Source organism: Vombatus ursinus, unplaced genomic scaffold, assembly GCF_900497805.2.
Source record: "Vombatus ursinus unplaced genomic scaffold, bare-nosed wombat genome assembly UNPS02014932.1, whole genome shotgun sequence".
Lineage (NCBI taxonomy): Eukaryota > Metazoa > Chordata > Mammalia > Diprotodontia > Vombatidae > Vombatus > Vombatus ursinus.
The window spans coordinates 11,724,668-11,746,595 of record NW_020954710.1 but is presented as its reverse complement, the minus strand read 5'-3'; the positions used below and the strand labels follow the sequence as shown (position 1 = coordinate 11,746,595).

General features: G+C 42.9%; 1 protein-coding gene across 2 annotated transcripts in view; it reads right to left on the bottom strand.

The window, feature by feature from the left end:
* The window catches only part of NPHP4 (nephrocystin 4), a 165,941-nt gene that overhangs the window by 116,121 nt on the left and 27,892 nt on the right, over positions 1-21,928 (bottom strand). For both annotated transcript variants that reach the window (XM_027844037.1, XM_027844038.1), the window contains exons 6-8: positions 11,673-11,845; positions 11,196-11,260; positions 9,201-9,356 (exon numbers count right to left, since the gene is read on the bottom strand). In XM_027844037.1, coding sequence (XP_027699838.1) covers positions 9,201-9,356; positions 11,196-11,260; positions 11,673-11,845 — 394 coding nt within the window. The remainder of the gene's footprint in view (positions 1-9,200; positions 9,357-11,195; positions 11,261-11,672; positions 11,846-21,928) is intronic.

Here is a 21,928-nt window from a genome sequence, read left to right as displayed (position 1 = left end):
ACTCCTAACCGATGAAACAAGCACAGGCTTCAGTCACAATCCAAGTCTCCTCCAGGAACAAATTTTACAATTCAGTAATTCAAAGAACATGGATTACAAAACACAAAACAACATCTGTTACCCTTCAGCTTAGTTCTCCTTTATCACTTACAATCCTCTCCAGCAAGAAGAACCAGTCAATGGCACCATCACTCATTTTACTGACTTTACCTTGGACTATTTGGAAACCCACATAGCACACACATGCTTACTCATGCACACATTAAACTAACAAGCCAGAAACACAGTTGTGGTGAAGAGTGCTACAAGAAAGCACTTCTGAAGGAAATCTAGAGGCTCTGAGGTAAAGATCTTATTACAAAGAAGTAAGGAACACTTGGAAAAGTGAGAAGGCAGTAAGGCTGATATGGTTTTGCATAATTATGTTAATATATTTATACAATATTATTATAATATATCCCATATGGATAATTATAATACAAATTAATTATACTATAAATTAACAATATATTATATAATAAATATATATTGTTATTATTGTTGTTATTATTTCCCAGGCCTCAGTGACTCCCTAGGGACACACAATCTATATGTTTCAGAGGAGGAGAATGAGGAATGTGGGATTTGAACCCCAGCTCCTTGACTTTCAGCTTGACTCTCTGCCCATTATCCCTGACTGTTTCCCTAACTAACAACATTTACCTAGCACTTGAACATTTGCAGGTATTTTATAGATATCCTCTCAATGGACACCTATGAGGCAGGTACTACATGTATTGTCATCTCTATAGTACAGGTAAGGTAATTGGAGCTCAGGGAAGTCAACTGACCAGCTCATAAATACACAGCTAATAACTGCCAGGCAGGATTTGAACCCAGCTTGTTCTGACTCTGTGTCTAGTCTCCTATGCACTGATCCATTATATATACTTCCTTTTCGACTACACGTTCCCTCAACTAAACCCACTGGAAGAAGCTTGAAAATTATATAATGGGAAGGAAAAGGACTAACAATCCCAATCATTCTGGGACAGGTCCCACCTCTCCTCTTCCCCCATCCTCTCTGAGTTTGTTTTGACAACTGAAATGTTACACATTAGGTAGGCCTGTGATGGTGTGATGATAAAGTCTATTCCAAAGCATAAAGTACACTGGCTGATTTGTCAGAGCTGAGGAAAATGAAGGAAGGAACATGTAAACCCTTTCCTAAATCAAGCCAGGAGCTTTGGGGGAGAGGCAGGTCACAGCATCATGTAAATAGTTAAAAAAAATTCCCACGGGTTCATACCCAAGTTATATACTGGTTCCAGGCCACATCCAAGCCAGAGTGGTTTTGCTGGAGGCTACAAAGCTAATAAACATTGTACTCCAACAAATTCAGGGCCAGTGGGCATGGAGGTAGCAAAGCTCGACAAGATATATGGGGAAGAACACCGTCTCCCGTGGCAATTCCAACAGGAATCAGCCGGATCTCCTGCAGAAGCCAGGCAATCGTGCCACCTAATTGTTCCTAAAGCTCCACACAGTTTCTTAATCAAAAATTTCAGTGATGATAAGGATGGGAAGGAGAACTCCAGCTCTTCCTCCTAACATTCTAAGTACACAATGGGTGAGTGCAGTTGCATCCACGCTCCAAATGCACTGAGCTGACCCCAATGTAGGAAAGATCAAATGGTGGTGATCCCAAAGCAAACAGAAAGGAAGGCCTGGAGGACCAAAAATGGATGAACTGCAGTCACCCGAGCAGAGTCAGAGACTGATAGCACTCTTACCATCCCTACTGCATGCAGATATGACCTTACTGATTCAGTCGGTGGGCCAGGGCATCACCAAAGAACGAGAGGCAACTATAAAGAAAGATTTCATGAGAAAGTTAATCCAGGATGCAGGCACGTATGGAGGACTTTCATTTTCATTAGGATCTTGAAGGCACAAGAATATTTGCTTAATTCCATGACAAAGTCAAATGCTAAGGAGGAGTGTGATTTTATGTGACGTCTGCAGCAAGCTGACCATCGTCTTCTGCTGATGCAGAACATCTGTGCTGTGAAATAAACTCTCCCACCCAAACATGTCCTTAAGAGCATGCTCACCTCTCTTCACACTTCATCAACAATGCAGTGTTAGGAAGATCAAGACGTGGGCAAGTTGACAACCAGGGATCTAAGATCCATCGTGTTAGTGACCCAGAGGCAATGAACAATGTTTTGAATGAAACTAACAGGACAAAGGACAGAGAGCCCCAGTGAAGAAAAAAGATAATTTTCTAGAGGGGGAAGAAATCATTTGGGAGAAGACTACTATGGTCTTTCATTCTATAATTAGTTTTGCAGAAAGTCAGCCATGACACAGAGCTCAGGATATCACAAAGCCACACATCCTTCATACCAACTTTATGAAAGAGATGCAAATTACCAAAAAAACAAGCCGACATAAAGTACTTTTTCAACAAAACAAGTTTTAGGATCTCTCCTAAGGTCAATCCCAAGTTTGCTAGAAGAAAATTTAGTAAAAGAAAAACAACTAGCATTGGCTCCAACTTCTTAAAGAGGTCTGAGCCATCAAATCATACCCTCAAACTCCTTCTAAATTCTGTGGTGGTTTCCTTGTAAAAATTTGCAGAAGATACAAAGCTAGGAGGGATCACTAGCATGCTAGATGCAGCGTCATGATCCCAAAAGACGTCAACAGGTAAAACACATCACTGAATCACAGAAGAGGAAAAGATAAACAGAAAGTCTTACCCTTGGGTTCACAAAATAGGCTTGATAGGGACAATCTGGGGGCAGCTCAGGGAGACAGAAGTTTATCTAAAAGAGATCTAGGGGTTTTAGTGGAGTGCCTCTTGCCACCAGACCCAGATGGCTCCAGAGATGAAAGTGAGGCTGGTGACTTTGCACAGCCCTTCCTCACTTCAATCCAATTCATTTGCAAGTCACAGCTGCCTCCCTGTCAGACTCACCCTGCTTCTTCCTAACTCTAGGCCTTAGCTATGTCTACTATGTGCCAGGTACTGTGCTAAGCATTTTTTTTTAATAAATCAATCCTCACAACAACTCTGGGAAGTACATGCTATTATATTACCCCCATTTTACAGCTAAGGAGACTGAGGCAGGCAGCAGTAAGTATCTGAGGCTGCATTTGAACTCGGGTCTTCCTGACTCCAGGCCTAGTACTATCTACTGCACCACCAGCTGCCTAGAACAATGCCAGCTGTAGTAGGAGAAGATCTTGTGGAAGGTGGAGAGGTAAACTGGCTCACCTTGTAGGATGGGTAGGATTTCAATGGGGGGAGGGAAGAAGAGGAGCTAAGGTCTGGAGTTAGGACAAAGCAGGGTGAACCTGACAGGGAGGCAGCAGCCAGGCTGCTGGGCAGGGCTTGTGCTGGGGAGCAAGGAATAAGCTTGCAAAGGCAGGGTGATCCTATTTGCTTTTTGTTGTTATTGTTTAGTTGTGTCCGACTCTCTGTGATCCCATTCGAGGTTTTCTTGGCAGAGATACTGGAGTGGTTTGCCATTTCCTTCTCCAGATCATTTTACAGATGAGGAAACTGAGGTAAATAGGGCTAAGTGACTTGCCCAGGGTCACACAGCCAGCATCTGAAGCCAGATTTGAACTCAGGTCTTCCTGATTTCACGTCCAGCACTCTATGCACTGCCTCAATCCTAGCTGCTAATCCTATTTGCCAGAAAGACATGAATGTCAGGCAGAAGGGTCCAGACTTTCTCTCACAGGCCACAGAGGTCAGCGAGCTGCCCAAACTTCCACCGGCCAGTCAACTTGAAGTCTGTTTTACATTTAGACTTCGAATCTGCCAGGCCTCTCTCTTTGAATTATGTATCAGGAGAAGGAAGCTCTTGACTTTTTAAATGCATAACATTAATGGACTGTGATTAAAGGTAACACAGTGAAGCAAGATGTTTTTTTTGGTGACAAAACAATCCAAAGATATAGCATCAGAAGGAAGCCAAAGGTTTATTTTCCCTCAGTCTCTAAATAGGTGTATATAAATCTGTGACTGTTCTAAAAAGACCATTTTAGTTAACATCCTCAGGCACAAGTTTCTCTGAATCACTCTGAGACATCCACAGCCATCAAACGCATCTCAATAACATCACCCTTTTCAGCACCAATATAAAAGAAAGACTGGGCAGTTCCACGGAGCCTTCTGGCTCCCCCATCATCCTGATAATTGTCTCACTGACTCAGTCTTCCAATCTTCCCACCTGCCCGATTTCTTAAAGCCTAGGGGCAAAGTTATGCATCCTGTACTTCAGGGGCCCAGCCAGTCACCTTTTAGTAAGTGTCTCTCACATGCAGACCACTAAGATGTAGATATTTGTGTCCATGCCGTCTCCTTCAATGGATCATAAGCTGTCATGGACCACATCTCTCCCACTTACAACATAACTCTGCATAGCACCACCAGAAAAAGGAGAGTTCTGGGGACATAGAGGATACTAGAACTGACTGTCCAAAGTGTTCTCCATAAAAGACAGGCTATTTCTCTGGTCTCACTTCATTCAATGTTTCATTTATCCCAAGATTACCACATAAAATAAAATAAGCTGAATGTTATGTGAGGCAGCAGCAGAATCCACAAAGGTGTCTGTTGGACAACAACAAATGTGGTCTCATAAAATGTGACCAAGAAGTTCCCGAGTCAAGAAGAGAACCATAAGGAAAGGATATGTTAAATTGGTGGTCCATGAATGACAAATCAAGGGGTTTACTAAGGAGTTGAACTGAGCCGTAATCTTTCCAGGCTGGCGGAATACTTTCAGGAACTCCAGCAAAGTTATTTTTGATGCTATTGGGTCAAGGTTGGGTTGTTTTTTTTTTGTTTTTTTATTTTTTTAATGAAAAAGAATCATTTAATATGAGAACTCCAATCTGACACAAACTTCTGGCTAAATTTAGATGACTAAATTAGGAGTATTTGCTTACGAAAGGGAAAACAGCAGCAACTGTAAAGAATGGACCAGTGTTTAAGAGTCCGACACCATCTTGCTCCTAGTAAAGAAGGTCAAAGTGACTGAAATGGAGCACTTCGTCAATTTCCTGTCATGGTCAGGCTAGGAGCTGATGAAAAATTCAGCACGCTTGTCATCCGGAACCTTTACAAATGAATGACTGGCTACTCCTCGATATGGCAGCCAGTACAGACAAAGACAATTCCTCTCTCCAAATTAGACAAATGAAAGATACTAGGAATGCAAGGCACCAGCTCACCTAATGAAGGCTTTTCAGTGCTATAAAATGAGGGACAGCAATAAGGCTCTCTTTCATTTCAGAAGGAATCCACAGGAGCCCAAAAGTTCATAGACAAAATTTATAATAGAGATAATAACAACTGTCAGATGCAGACCCAATACCCACAAGCCTGCGAGTTGTATTTTATATGTGGCTACAAGTCCCACTCCACATAAGTGAAAGGCTGAGCAGAAGCATATCTTTTCTCAAATGGTCAGCAGGGGAGCGGCTGCAAAAATGGGTTTCCATCCTTTATTTCTCAGAGGAGGTTACATCGCTTTTTCCTTTGTAGAGTCAGCGCTGTCTTCTAACGGCTAGAGGCCATCCAGGCTCATCCTTCATTTTCCCTGATCATTTGTTTTTAAAAAACAACAACATAAATTGTGTTTCCTTTCTTTACATTTTGTAGGCTTCAGTTAAGTGCCTCAGTGACTGATGGGCCACGTCACCAGAGAGCAAATGTACATGGAACAAGGCTTCTGAAAATATTAACTTAGAACACAATGAGCTAAGGGCAGAGATCCAAAACATGTGTGTCTTTCTATAAATCAAGCCCCCAAGACACGCACCCCAATGGATGCTTTCCATAACATGTAGGCATCTTAACTTTCCAATATAATGGAAGAAGCAGAGAAAGAAATGTGGGGATTCACTGTTGCACTTAAGCTTTTTCTTCACCACCACACTGATGTCCAACATTTGGGGTATTTGCTATCCCTTTTTTCCTCCAGCACTATCAACATCCACTGCCATGTCACAGAGGGAAGGACATGTAGCAAGCACCAAAAACCACTCTGCCTGAACAGGTAAGAAATAGAAAATGTAGAAGGACTTAAAAGCAATCATGCTAATGGTTTCTTGGCGTTCCTATCCAAAAAAGCAATGACTCAGTTGCATTTCTCATGCATCTTTCCTATCAAAATTAACCTCACTTTTCTGATGAAGAACTAGGACAAGAAGAAGGTCATGGCCAAGGTCACTGAACTATTTAATATTTAGTGCCTGGATTAGAACCCAGGTTCTATCAACTGTCAGGTTAATGACTCAAAGATATATTCTCTATAATGAATTCCTCCTCTACTTTCTGCTAAATTTAGAAAGAAAAGAATTCAGGGAACATACAAGCTAATGAAAACTGCCTATACCATGTGAAGTATCATTATTTGTGGCAGAAAAACAATCAGAGTCTTGAGCTCCTGTCTGGGGAAGTGAGTTAAATGGAAGATAAAATTGGTCTTGTTTATAGAAGAATCAGCTGCCACCTGAGTCATTATTTGTCTCTTCTCATCAAACTTTAGCAAAGCATCCAAATCAGTCAGTCATGGGCCCGCCTGAGAAAGCCTATCATTCCAAACAAAAACCAAACCCAACCCCACCAAAATCTCCACTCAGTTAATGCCTTCAACCATTAACACACTTGTAACCCCTCAGTTGCAGACAAGAGCCATAATCTCATCAGCCATAAACTGCCCATTTTTCCAGTTGTCTTCAAACTCTTGCTTCCATTCTGAACTGATGTACGCAAAGATTGGCCATCCATGGCTGATCACATGTGCTCAGTGGGATTTTTCTGCTCCCTCTGCTCGATTACTAAACTGACCTCCATAATCTGGCTATGGCCAACCTTTCCAAACCTATCACACAGCACTCTCCTTCACTGTTCTAAGTTTCAGCCAAATTAGCCTGCTTCCTTGTTCTTCCCCAGATTAGGCACTCTGCTTCTTTCTCACCTCCATGCTTTTGCACAGTCTGCCTGCCACGCTTAGAATGCTCTCTTTTCACCTCCACCTCTTACGAAACCCAGCATCCTTCAATTGTGAGGCCAAGGGCCACCTCTCACAAGAAGTCTATCCTTCTGTCCTTAATGGCCAACGCTTTCTCTCTCCTCAATTTACCACATAGAGACCTGTCTTTCCCTATGTTGTAGCCAAGCTGCTAGTGTTGTTAATGTTCAGTCATTTCAGTAGTGTCTGACTCTCTGTGACCCCATTTGGGGTTTTCTCAGCAGAGATACTAGAGAGGTTTGCCGTTTCCTTCCCCAGCTCACTTTACAGATGAGGAAACGGAGGCAAACAGGGTGAAGTGACTTGCCCAGGGTCACACAGCTGTAAGTGTCTGAGGCTGGATTTGAACTCCTGAAGATGAGTCTTCCTGACTCGAGGACTGGTGCTCTATGCATTGAGCCACTTAGCCAAATCTTAGTTTTCTATCTATGTAGTAAACCTTGTGTATCTATCTATATATGTGTACTCTGCATCTCTGGGCTTTAGTAGATTTGTCTATAAAAAAGGGGATTGGAATAGGTGGCATCTGAGGTCCATTTCAGCCCTGGATCTCGGATCTTATGATGCCATATTGCCTTTCCCTATAGAATGTAAGCTCCTTGAGGGCAGGGACTGTCTTCCCATTTGTCTTTATATCTGCAGCACCGAGTACAGCAACTCGGCACAAAGCACATGCCTAATAAATCAGTCTTTCAGCAAGAGGAATGAAGCTTAGAAATTCCCATTACTCCTCAAAACAAGGATGCTTCGAATATTTTTCCCTGGAGTCTTCAAAATGGAGCCATTTGGGCAGCCTAACTCAGGGTCAGAAAGTAGGCCACCCCAAGAACACCACGAAATTAGAGGTCCCCGGAGAATACTCCGTGGCAAAGCCAAATGGATTCGTGAGAAAAGGGCGTGGTTGTTCGCTATTCAGTGGGAAGCCAACCACAGCCACAGCTCTGATTACCAAAATGTCATTCTTCCTAAAGTGACAACCAGACAAGGCCATGCAGACAATTCAGAGACGCCTAGTTTTTTCCTACCACTCGCCATTTAGTGACAGATTATATTTAAAATGCCTTAAAATCAGCTTCCATTTTCTCTTATAAATCTAGAAGTGCAAGGGACCCCAGAGGCCATCTGGTTCAATGGCCTCCTTTTGCTGATGAGGAAACTGAAGCCAAAAAAGGTGAAATGATCTTCCCACAGTCACACAAGTAGTCAGGGCGGATTTAAACTCATGTCTCACTCAGCCAACTTCAGCTTTCTTTCCATTGCCCCACCTTGTGCTACTTCCCAAATAGAGGTACTGGTTCTCTACTTTCTCTTTTTTTCGAAGTCTGATTCTTCCTACCTTACACAGGTTGTTAAGGACAGGGTCACACCACACAGTCCCACTCCAACGGCCATAGGCCTTTGACCTGCTCTGTTTCCAACCTGGGTCAGTTCACCCCTCCCTTAGGAATCCTGGTACTCCCCTGCTACCCAGGCTCATCATATTAATGCTACACTTAGTCTAGACATCCAATCAGGTTAGCCCATTGCAGCTTAGACTTCCTAAACTCAAGTGACCTACCAGCCTCAGCTTCCCTTTATGGGCATGTACCACTACACCCAGAGACTAGTTCTCCTCCAAAGAAGGGAAACAAGGACCAGATATGAAAACAGTCATCATCTTTTTAATGAGAAATTAAGTATCTCTCCAAAAGACCTATTTCAGTTTGTCCTTATGGTACAGAAAAGACCCTGGGTTATTGAAGGTTATGCCAGGGGAGCATGAGCTCCAGCACGTTCTCTCAAGTTGGACAGGCTTTGCATATAGGCTCAGCAATGGACTGTGCCTCATGTCTAAGGACCAGACCAGCCTGATCCCCATGGTGCATGGCCAGCAGGGGCTTTATGAGGAAGGGTGGGGCGGGGTGCAATTCATGAAATATAAACATGGTAAGAGCCATAAGGTTAAGCACATCATTTTCCAAGGACAATGGCAGAAGCATCGTTTGGGCCATCGGAGCAAAAATAATCATCACCACCATCATCAAACAACATCTAATCTAAGGACCAGAAGCTTGTGTTTGATCTAGGCCCTGCTGCTGTCACACTTCTTAGGACAGTCCAACGTGGGCTTGGTCATTAAAGGACACGAACATCCAAAGTCAAGATAATTCGATGAGTCCTTACTTGTGTCTCCATGGGCTGGTAGTAAGCCGGGGATTTTCTGCAAACCAGACACCAAAAAGTTCTCAGGAAGAAGGTGGAAGGCAGCCTCAAGAACAGGATGGAACTTCAAGGTATACAGAATGTGGCAGTTCTCAATGAGGGTCATATATTTACTTTCTAGAAGAGAGAGAAACAACATTATTCCAGAATTTCAGCATTGGCAGAGAACTCACAGGTCACCTACTCCAACCTAAAGTGCAATGCCCAAAGAAGAGGACTGGCCATCCAACCTCCACTAGGGAATGTCAGAGCTGGGAGGTGCCTTCGAACACAGAATGGCAGAGCTGAGAGGGGCCTTAGAACAGGGAATGTCAGAGCTGGGAGGGTCCTTAGAACACAGAATGGCAGAGCTGGGAGAGGCCTTAGAACACAGGATGTCAGAACTGGGAGGACCCTTAGAACAGGGCATGTCAGAGCTGGCAGGGCCGTTAGAACACAGAATGTCAGAGCTGAGAGGGGCCTTAGAGCAGAGAATGTTTGAACCAGAAGGGACCTAAGAAATAATCTAATACGACGCCTTTATCCTACAGGGTAGGTAGTCCTACAGGACTACCCCCCAAACCACCCACTCCTTTTAAAAAGTAGGCATGACTTACACTATAAACTCCTTGAGGAAAGGAATTGCCTTAAATTTTTTTTTTGTATCTGTATCCCCAGGTCCTGCATATAGTAGGTACTTAACCAATGCTCACTGATCAATTGACCAACTTCAATGACAAGCAGAGATTTGGCTCTATTCTGCCTAGACCCTTCATATGAAGGAATGAAAAGGAAAAAGCATTCATTAAGCCCTTCCTATGTGAACAGGAAGTCTGTCTCTCTCAATGAGCTCACATTCTAACTGCAAGTACAAGATGGTCCAGCCCTTAAGTTCATTCACACTTCTTATCTACAAATTCTCATGCATCCCAGGTGTCTCTCCAGTCCCTTGGCCCTTCTTTGGACTACCCCCCAAACCACCCACATCTTTGACATTTCTTTAGGATACATAATTAATAGTATTATTTTTTCCTTTCTATTTTCCATATTTGTTTCCTGACATGAATCTGAATAATGCCTGAGGATCCTACATGCTGAATAAATGCACCAGCAGCAGCACTGAGCTGTCAAAATGCCTGATTTTAAGGGGCTTTTAGGAGAGAAGTTGGCAATTTGCTAATTTAATTCAATTTGGAAATCATCTAAAAGCTGATATTTAGTCCAAGCAAATCTCTCCCTCATTTTACCTGACTGTTGGACCATATTTAATGTATGCAGACAACACTCTAGCTTTCCAAATTTCTCTCATCACCACAGCCCTGCCAAAGTTATACACTGAGCTCCCACAGATGGGTCTCACAAACAATACAGAAGATCTGCTGAGAAACAAAGTTTGGGTGTGAAGGTGCCGTGGGCTGCTGCGCTGAGCCTGCTCCAAGATTCCCTCCCAGGGTGAGACACTTGTCCCACACCAAATCACTCGCTCTCCTGTTGGGATCGGTGCTGCTAGCAGTGGGTACAAGGAGGAGTCTTACTGCCCCGTCAATGAACTTTCCATTCTATGGCCAGAGGCCTCCCTCGGACATCAGAGCAGATGACAAACAGTGACCATCTACTCTGAAGGCAGACACAGAAGAATGTAGGGCAGAGGCTGGGGTAAATCAACTCTTCCCACAGAAAATCCTGAGTGGGACCCTCCCCTCACGGGGCCTGTGGAGAACTCCTTCCTCTTCTGGGGGGAGGGGTTAAAGGGGCTCCAACTCAGCCCAAACCCAAGCTCATGGAGTTTTGGCTCAAGGCATTTCAAATGTGAAAATCACTGTTGATGGTAGCTTGTGTTGAGACTGATTCCGAGAAGACCTAAGCATGAACAGTGTTCTAGGGAAGCCCTGTGTGAGTCCCTGAGGTTGACGGAAGACCCACAGGTTTCCTCCTGCCAACGATCTTTTAAAATCATTCCAGCACTTTGGTCCTTACGTTCGATAGGATCCTCAAGATGCGGATGCAGGAGGGCTCTGGGGGTGCCATGATAGAGTCTCAGCCTAGAAAACAACCAAGAGACAACAAACAATTTGTTCCTCTTGCAGTCAGCAGAATTCAAGCAAGCAAAGAGCACATAATATCTCTTTCCCATTTATTGTACTTTCTTAATGGGCAATAGACAGAGGGCCAAACTTGGAGGCACGAGAAAACCCAGGTACAAATCCTACTTGTGGCCCTGGGCAGGTAACAGCCTGTCTGCACTGGGTGGGACCTGTCTACGCTGGGTAAGGCTTGTCTACACAGACCTGCACAGGTCTGCATAGCACAGTGGCCCTGTCTCATCACACCACCCAGCCCCCCAACCATCAGTGCTCATGAGCTCAGAAGCCTTTGGTCTCTCCAGAATAAGCAGTGGCCAGCCCTGCAATGGACCGGCACCAGAGGAATGCATGCATAGCTACAAATAGCTACCTTCTGTCCTGAGTGGGAGAATCAGGACCTTCTGGTTTGGCACTGAAGAGCCGCAGGATCCCAAAGCCACAGGCCACCATCTGCAGGCTCCCATCCCGTCTCTTGCCTTCAGCAACAACTTCCACCACCACAACAACATTCGAGTGATTTAAAGATGTGTGGAAATACACAGGCTGAAACACAGGAATGAAAAGTCAGCATCCACATCACCAGCTGAGGCTCACAAAGCATTCTCAGAAATGGAAATTAATAAATACCCAGCATTCATAGCGCACTTTAAGGTCCAAACAGTGTTTTCCAATTATTATCTCGACTTCCGCTTCCGGGAGCCAAGATGGCGGAGTAAGAAGTAAGTCGCTTTTACCATCCTTTATTAACCTCTAAAAGGCCAGAAAATATCACTGCAGGAAAACCTTGGAACAGCTGAAGCAGAAGAAAGATGGGGTGCAGTAGTCTGGTAGCCCAGGTAGCTTGAGGGATTAACGGGAAAGGCCCCTCTTGCCCTAGGGGAAGGGGAGCAGTACGGAATTGGAGGCATCCCAGCAAGCTAGCGAAAAGCCCCACCTCAGCATACCAGAAGGAGATCCCGAAACCCAGGTGGTGGAGCAGGCGAACACCAACACCTGAACCCCTGAGTGCCTCAGTGAGGGCAGGGAAACTGGTGGAAACCAGCTTAAAAAAGCACCAGGTGCCTCGGCATTCTACATCAACCAGCTATCCCAGTACCTCAGCAAAACTAAGGCAAGCAGCGTTCCAAGGGGCCCCAGGCGGATAAACAACCTACAACATCCATCAGAAAGGAGCTGAAGAAATCTAAAGGAAGGAAAGGCTCTGGTGAGCAGGAAACCTCCAGGAGCCACACTACCCAACCCTACCCCTAGAGTTCCAGTGTTGCTGATTCCAGCCCAACACCAGGTAAGCTGCCAGAACCCTACAGCCTCCAACTGCCAGCACTGGAGGCCCCAGCACACAAAGCCAGTGACCAGGCCCTCAGCTCCCAACACAAGAAGCTTGGGTCAGTGCCCTCTGATCCCCAGCAGAAGAGCTCAATCTCTTTAAAGGCCAGGAAATAAGCAAATACCATGAGCAAAAAGAAACGTACCATAGATTCTTATTATGGGAACAGTAAAGATCAAGGCAGAAATTCTAAAGAGGACATTTTCAACAAACCCACATCTGGAACCTCAAAAGGGAATATGAACTGATCTGAAGCCCAAAAGGCCTTCTTAGAAGAGCTCAAGAAGGATTTTAAAAGTCAAATGAGAGAAGCAGAAGAAAAAATGGTAAAAGAAATGAGAGGTATGCAAGAGAGAATCAATAGCTTGGAAAAGGAAGGATAAAAATTAACTGTAGAAAACTAGTCCTTAAAAAATACACTTGGCCAACTGGAAAAAAAAGAACACTGAAGAAAACAAGTCCTAAAAACACAGTTGGCCAACTGGAAAAAAGTATACTGAAGAAAGTAAGTCCCTAAAAAACACAATTGGCCAAATGAGGAAGGAGGTACAAAATCTAATAGAAGAAAACAATTTGTTAAAAATTAGAACTGGGCAAATGGAAGCTAATGACTCTAAGAGAGAGCAAAAATCAGTCAAACAAAAACAAAAGAATGAAAAAACAGATGAAAATGTAAAATACCTCGTTGGTAAAACAACTGACTTGGAAAATCGATCCAGGAGAGACAATTTAAAAAATTATTGGTCTACCTGAAAATCATGATGAAAAAAAGAGCCTGGACAGTCACTTTCAGGAAATCATAAAGGAAAACTGCCCTGAGGTCCTAGAACCAGAGGGTAAAATAGCCATAGAAAAGAATCCACTGATCACCTCCTGAAAAAGATCCCAAATTGAAAACACCAAGGAATTATAGTAGCCAAATTCCAAAGTTACCAGGTCAAAGAGAAAATACTGCAAGCAGTCAGAAGGAAACAATTTAAATATCAATTATCTCATTTGACCCTCACAACAATCCTGGGGGGTTTATTATTACACTCATTTTGCAGATGAGGAAACTGAGGCCCAGGAAAGTCAGGTGATTTCCCTAACTTCGCACGGCCAGAAAGGACCAGGATTTGAACTGAGGGCTTCTTGACTCCAGGTCCTGAGCTCTTTCTACCACACCACCAGTTGCCAGGAGGGATCAGAGAGATTTCAGGTTTGTCCCAAAGAACGTTTTCCTCTAAATTTTGCCAAAAATCATGAATTCCCCCAACGTCCCTTTCTGCAACCCCATCCCAGTTAGTAAAACAAGAAGAATAAAGATAACTAGTTAAAGATATCAAGTTTCTTTTTTATGGAATCTTTTGTCAGAATCCAGGAGCGTACAATGGATTTCCCATCCAGACAATACTCCTCCTTCTGCCAAGGAATTAGGTTTTCACCTAAAAAAACTGCACTGGCATATACAACTCTGTGATATACACCATTATCATATTAATAGAACATAATAGAAAGAGAGCCTAGAGAGGTACTCTACTCCAATGACTTACTGCCAACAAGGATTATATTGAAAGTAACCCCCACTTTCCCTCCCCACCAAAAAAATTATGTATGTGTGTGTGTATGTATATACATACATATATACCCAGAAAGATAACTTTTTCAATTACAAAGAAATTTATTATTTCACGTACCCAACATTATGTGGCTCAGATTATAAAATTCAATTCTGAAATTCCAATAACATCATTAATTTTATAGGATGCTACAAAACTGTACACAAATATGAAAACATTAAATAATATTGATATGAGATGCAGAATAGTACAGTGACAAGAATATAGGGCTAAGATTCAGGAGAACTAACTTCTAACCCAAGCCCTGCCACTGTGACTTCTACTAAGTTACTCTGGGCCTCAGTTTCCTCATCTCCAAAATGATAAAGGGTTAGCCCAGATCAGGTATGGGGAACCTGTGGCCTTAAGATCACATGTGGCCCTCTAGGTCCTCAAGTGCAGCCCCTTGACTGAATCCAAACTTCACAGAACAAATCCCCTTAATAAAAGGATTTGTTCTGTAAAAACTTGGACTCAGTCAAAAGGCTGCACTCAAGCATCTAGAAGGCCACGTGTAGCCTCGAGGCCACAGTTCCTCACACCTGGTCTAGATCGTCTCCCTCTAAAGTCCCTTCCAGCTTTATGATTCTATCCTGGACTAATTCTGTTTTAACTAAGAAGGTTTCTTGATGTACAAAATGTTTTACAGAGAGAGAGAAAGAGAAAGAGAGAGAAAGAGAGACAGAGGGAGAGAGAGAGAACCAATTAACATCTTTTTGTGCTAAAACATCTTGAAATTTATGTTAACAAAATGAGATTTTTCTAGAGAATGTCAGTTGTTTTATCATCCTCATGGGTGGTCATTTTGAGATCACTGTGAACATCTGTTTCAAGTCATGAGACAAGGAGGTGCATCCCCCATCATGTATTTCCCTGCCCCATCTGCCTGACAGCAGTGGGGACGTCTGTATTCGAACAGACAGCATGAGGCTGATGGAGATGTACCCACATTTTTGCTTTCCCTTCTCTCAACATGCACATTCCCATTTGGGAATGAAAATACCTTCATCCTGTTACAGCTTTTCTATTTTGCCAAATTAAATTCACTTCTTTTTATTTAAAACTAATAAATGTCACAGACACAGAAGATGGAAACTTGATTCAGCTGACTGGGTTTGCTAACCAGCAGGGAAATAAGAGTCCACGTGAGCATCAGATGGAAGGTGGAGCCGTGGCAACAGAACCCAAACATTTCATTGATCACAAAGTCAATGCTGGAGGACAAGGCAGTAGGCGCAGCCCTCCCAGCCTCAGTCCACAATCACCCCCGAGAGAAGGCGCTCACAAAGACAAAGATCTGGCAGGGACAGAGGCTAGCCTTCCTACTATTTGATTTAAACTTGGAATAATCCTTCTATTAACGAGTCATTACCATGGTGTCACTAAGAAAACGTTTACTGTAATCACAGACTGTCAGCAAGGGATAACAGAGAGATGCATTAAAACATCAGCCATGAGATATAAATCGTTATTCTATTATCTTTTATTGCAAAATGATGAAATAATGACCACTTACTGCTGACAGGTGGTTGGACTAAGAGAGAATTATGTTTCTGTTTCCAAAGGCTCAGGAACCGTTAAGGAGGCCCACTTGAAAGGTAAGTTAGTCATCATTGCACCTTTTATATTTATACCTCTGCATATCAGTTTTACAAACACCACACACTTTCCCTCCTGCAGTAAAACAAATGCTCTAAACTCCAGATATGGAACAATAATAATCACCTAGCCTAGAGGTCACCTTGAAATTGCTCCATCTGAATGCACGGGCCCGCAGTTTTCAGCAACTCCAGATTTATGGTTATATGTCTTTCCCTTTCATCGATGACAGAAAACAATTATTTTGCAACAAAAAAGCAAATCCCCTTTGTCATTTATCTCAAATGACCCACCATTAGATTTAGCATTTAGAGATATATTCTGCAAAGTTTGATGGCAAAGATTAGAAAAAGGCTATGTGCACTGAGCATTAATCTGGGCCTATCATTTAGCTGATACTGTGAGTCACATGGACTCTTCGGGCCCCAAAGGAAAATGGGACCCAGTGGCCGGTGGAGTTGCTAGGAAATTTCTAGAAAGGTGAAGAGAGTTTTATTGATAAGGTTTTGGGTTCTGAATCTTCTGTTGGTTTGCACAAAACCGTATTCTTTTTTTTTAAGCTGTTCAGGTACCCGAGTGCTACTTTATTACTGAGAAAAAGACTTCATCCTTTCAATAAACATTTACCAAGCATGAAAGTGTATAGTATTTTGCTAAAGGATTTACATGAAACTTGGAAGATACGGTTCTGCAAGCTCACAATTTCAAAACCAGATAATAAACAAAACTGTTTTGGGGAGCGTGTGCAGGTGAGTGTGTATGGAAATGAACAACCTTTAATTACTATGATAGCAAAGTTCATCACAACGTTGAAGATACAAAGGCAATTATTCTAACTTTTACTTACTAATTATTGTCTTTTCATTCCATTTCCCTGATAACATCAAGGGGAATGCAATCCTTAAAGACCCAAACCAGAGGCATATAATCTTTCAGACAAGTTTAGCTCCACTCACTGTTCACACTCATATGTTAACTGTAACCCGCTAAGATATGATTCCAGAAGGTGAACAAAAAAATGTAATTCTTTATCAGGACAGCTTAGCAATAGCTGTAAACAAGTGCTTGAGTCCAAAGGAGCTATGCTAGGAAAGTAATTAAATAAAATCAGGGAAGAAATTTCTATTCATCAATTGGAATTACCCGATTAGAAAATTCAAATCAAGCTCAGAAAATTATCTGCAAGAGATGCCCACTTGTGACAGATGAGATGAGGCTTCTATTTACCCGGCTTCATCACTTACCCACATTTGACAGTTTTTCTCTATGACAGGATAAACAGATTAATAAATCATCTAAACATTCTCTGTCTTAATGCTTTCATCTTCAAAACACACTGACACCATTTAGCCCTCTCGCGGAGTTTTCATTATTCACCAAGACTGACAGAATCAAAATTGGGCTTCAGAATATGCACTTTTACTGAATGGCTCAAACACATCTGTTTCTATAACTTCCCTGGAGATAGGCCTGACCTCCTGAATGACATGTGTTCCTTTATCCTCAGACAGGAAGGAGACAAGACCAGGGCTGCAAGGACAGGTAAAGGCTAAGCAGAAACGAAGAAGACTTTTTGCATAGAAACTAACTTTGAACAGATACCTGAAAACCTTCTTTTCAATGAGATAAAGCTCCACATTGCATATGCAGTCCACATCTCTCTGACCAAGTCCCCAGTGCTGATTTCCTTCAGCAGAGAAGGTGAAATCCCCTGACAAAGAGCACTGGGTTAAGAGTCAGAGAGTCTGGCTTCTAGCCTTGGCTGTGGGGCTCATTAGCTCTGATTGGAAGAGCTAGAAGGGACCCTAGAGGTCAGTCAACCAGTCCAAGACTCCCATTTTGCAAATACAAAACTCAGGCTCCCAATAAGGTTGAGTGACTTCCCCAAGGTCACGCAGGTAATAAGGAGGCAAAACCGGGTCTTTTGACTCCAAATCCAGTATGCTATGACCTTTTAACAAGTTGTCCAACCACTGTAGGTCTCAGTCTCCTCATCTGAAACATGTGGATGCCATCTGTCCTGCCGCTTCATACAAATACAAAATTGAAAGCAAAGTAGACGCCCATCAATTGGGGAAGAGCTAAGCAAACTGTGGTACATGAATGTAATGGAATATTACTTTGCATTGAGAAATAGTAACTGTGACGAATACAAAGAAGCCTGGAGAGATCTCTGGGAACAGATGCAGAGGGAGGTAAGCAGAGCCAAGAAAACAATACACACAATGATAACAACAACATAACCAGAAAGAACTACAGCCACAAAAAAAAAAATCAAATGTTGCAAAATTACAAAGATAACCCTAACCCATTGGACTGTGAGCCCTCACGTTATATTGTGAGCTCCTTGAGGGCAGGGGCTATCTTTCGCCTTTCTTTGTATCCTAGCACTTGGGACAGGACCCGGCACACAGTAGACACTTAATACTGAAAGGAGACATATGAGAAGATGCTCCCACTCTACATGTTGGCAGAGGTGGGGAGCCCACGAGATCTGTATGCTGCACACATCATTGGACTTTTTTCAATGTGCTGATCAGTTATGCTGATTTTTTTCTTCCTTTTTTATCTTTAAAAATTATTATTTGTAATATGAGATAGCTCTCTAGGAGGGAGTTGGTGAGGGATACTGAGAGAAACTATGGTGATGTAAAAAGGATACATAAGTAAACCCTTTTTTTAAAAAAAAAACCTCAAATAAAGCTAACTAGCACACGGGAAAATACTGAATATCATTAAAGCTGCATATAAATAGATGGAGTTATCACTATCAACCTATGCCTTGTGAACTCTGCCCAAGCAGAATTCTATTCTGGTAAATCCTCAGCGAGAATCTCAAATCCAGAAGCTACTCTTCTGAGTTGAGGTCCTACTGACCACAGAATCACGGGGTTGTAGAGCCAGGTAGGATCTGGGAGATCTTTGACTCTAACTCACCCACCAGAGCTGGAACTAACACTTCCCAGGGAGGCCTGGGAAGGAGCAAGGAAGGAATACAAGCTGCCAGAGAGCCTCAGGCCATGATGGAAAGAGGGGTTCCTCAACAGTCTAGCAAGATACTCCTCCCAGAACATGGGGGGGCCATCTCCAGTTGTCCTGATCTGTATCTTATCTCCAGAACCAGATGGCTCTGGAGGACAAAGGGAGACTTGGGACTTTGTGCAGCCCTCTGTCACTTAAATCCAATTCACTTGCAAGTCATGGCATCACCTCCCCAATGTCATCGTCCTCTTCGAGAATGAAAGACAAACAACCAAACCAGAACATGGTACATGGCTACGTGAAGTCTTCACAGAAACTTTTTGGTAAATACTTCAGCTAAGCTTGCTCAGCTCAGAGGGGTTATGAGCAGCAGAGCAGCTCAAATGTTTTAAAGGAAGGGGGAAAGTTCCTAGTTGGGTGAATGTAATTATTTCAAATCCCTAAAGTCATAGGCAGGGAGACGCCAATCATCTAGGAAACTGAAATTTTCTAGCCTGGAATAAAAGATTGTACATATAGGGGTATCAGAAAAGGGATAGGGTAAGGGTGTACCAGGCAGGAGGAAAGGACATAGCTGGGGAAGAGACAGCCTACCGGGCAAAGAAAGAAAGGCCATTAAAACTAGAAGCTTTATCCCACCCTACAACACCATTACAGCGATAAAGTTCCCCAGATAAAAATATTCTATGGGAATTTAAGAGAGGATTATGAGCACTCAGAAAATGCTCATGAATATACCATTAGATTAGCCATGAATCTGCAACATTCTTACTAGTGCTGACTGTTCTATTTCACCAGTGTGAGAGAGTAGGTTTGATCAAACCCAATTCCTGAACACATCTCAGAGAAAAACAATCTTTTTTCCTCTTCCAGAAACATCAGACTTGCTGTTGGTGAACAGTGGGTGAGAAAAGTTGGTACCGACCAGAGTAACAGCAAAAGGACAAGACCTTCACAGAAGGGTAAAGCTCAGGACAGATAAATGACTCCTAATCCTTCGCTGAAAGGGAAGTTCCCACCTCCCAGAGAGGAGGGATACAGAAGAACTCAATGCAGCCATCCCTCGGTGAAACAAAACCAGACTTCCATTCTCTGCAATGGTATTTATCAGTCCCCCAAAGCATTATAAAGGCAGTTCTGCGGGTATCCTGGCAGACAGGGTTAACAGCTTGGTCTAGGACCACACTCCAAATAATCAAGTCAATGGCAGGGACATTCACAGGTTCCATTCGGATGACACTGATACCCCTTGACAGCACCCACTTCTCATCAGGCAAATTGCATTCCTCTCATTACTCTAACGAGGAAGAAGCGTTCAAGAATTAGCTTCTCATCTCCTTGGTTACGGGAAGCAAAGACAGCCATATTAACTTCCATGACACAGAAGACCCCAGAGGAGACAGAATGTAGGGCTCTAGCAATATCTGGTGGCTGACAGTGGACTCTGGCTAAGAGCGGGGCCTCATGCTCAGAACGGTGAATGATGAATGAGAATTCCTGACCTGTGATTTTCACAAAATGAATAAAGGGGGGAAAATGAGCTCTGTCATTAGGAGTCAGAAGCATACTTAGTTAAGGGAATGAACTTAACCAGGAATTATTTCTCTCTCAAAAATAAAATGTAGCAATTGCACCAGATTTGGGCCTCCAGGACTATTTTTTTTAAAGATTTTATATGTGTGTGTGTGTGTGTGTGTGTGTGTGTGTGTGTGTGTGTGTGTATATGTATGTATATGTGTATATGTGTGTGTATGTGTGTATGTATATTTTAGCTGCTGTACTTCATTCTCTAAGAGGACCAAAATGACATCAGTATGTTGATGTGAAGTTACAGTGAGTTCGACTGCGGTTGATCAGACCAATACAAGCTTGGAATGCTCTACCACAGGCTGTGGTAGCCCATGTGGACATTTGGGGTGGATTCTCTAAATCTGCACATCTCATGTTTCTTTTGAGCTACTTCAATTCCGCTTTGCTCAGAGAGCACAGCCCCTTCTCTGATGAGGGCATGCCATGCTGAGTGGTCCTGTGCCAGTGTCTCCAATGTCACACAATCAATTTCAAAGTTCTTGAGAGTGTCCATATATCACTATTTTCTGACCACCATGTGAACGCTTGCCCTGTGTGAGTTTTCCATAAAATAGTCTCTTAGGCAAGCACACATTTGGCATTCAAACGTGACCAGCCCTCGGAGTTGCCTTCTCCGCAGTAGAGTTTGAAGGAAATAGACTGTCCTGTGACAATCACAGTAGGGGTCTCTCTCTTAGTCACTGCTGGCAAGATTCTTGCCAGGGTCCTCCTTAATAGGCTGATCCTTCACCTGGAAGATGGTCATCTACCTGAGAGCCAGTGTGGCTTCAGAAAGGGCCAAGGAATGGTAGATGTGGTGTTTGCTGCCTGACAACTCCCCAGAAATGCCAGGAGCACAACAAGGTCTGTACACAACATTTGTAGATCTGACCAAGGCCTTCGATATTTTGTCAGTCATGAGGGCTTGGGTAAAATTATGTCAAAATTTGGTTGCCCCGAGAAGTTCATCAGCACTGTATGTCAATTTCACAATGGCATGCTTGCCTGAATTCTAGATAATGGATGATGCTCTCAAGCTTTCCCAGTCACCAATGGACTGAAACAAGGCTGTGTGCTTGCTTTCATGCTTTTTAGCATGATATTCTCAGCAATGTTGTATGTATATGTATATAATGTATATAACATGTATGTATATGTGTATACATATATATATACATACACACATACATATGTGTGTTAGAATGAATTGTTAAGTGATTCCAAGGAATGGAAAGGTAATACTTCTCCCCACAGACAGACTTTCTGGATGTGAGTATTGAATCACAAAAGAGTCCTTATCTAGGCCCCACAAACAGCTGTAGGGTTAAGCATAACAATTTGGGGGCACACAGGGAAACACGGGCCCAGTGGAGAAAGAGATGATTTACTCTACAAGAAAGCACAGCTCATGCTCAGGTTAAGACTGCTTTGAAAAGCATAGAAAAGCATCGTGCAAATTAATAAAATAATATTTTGTCCTCAGAACTATATCCTATCATCCTGGTAGAATTCAGTAAAAAAAAAAATGAAGCATTTCAGAGTTAGGGCTAA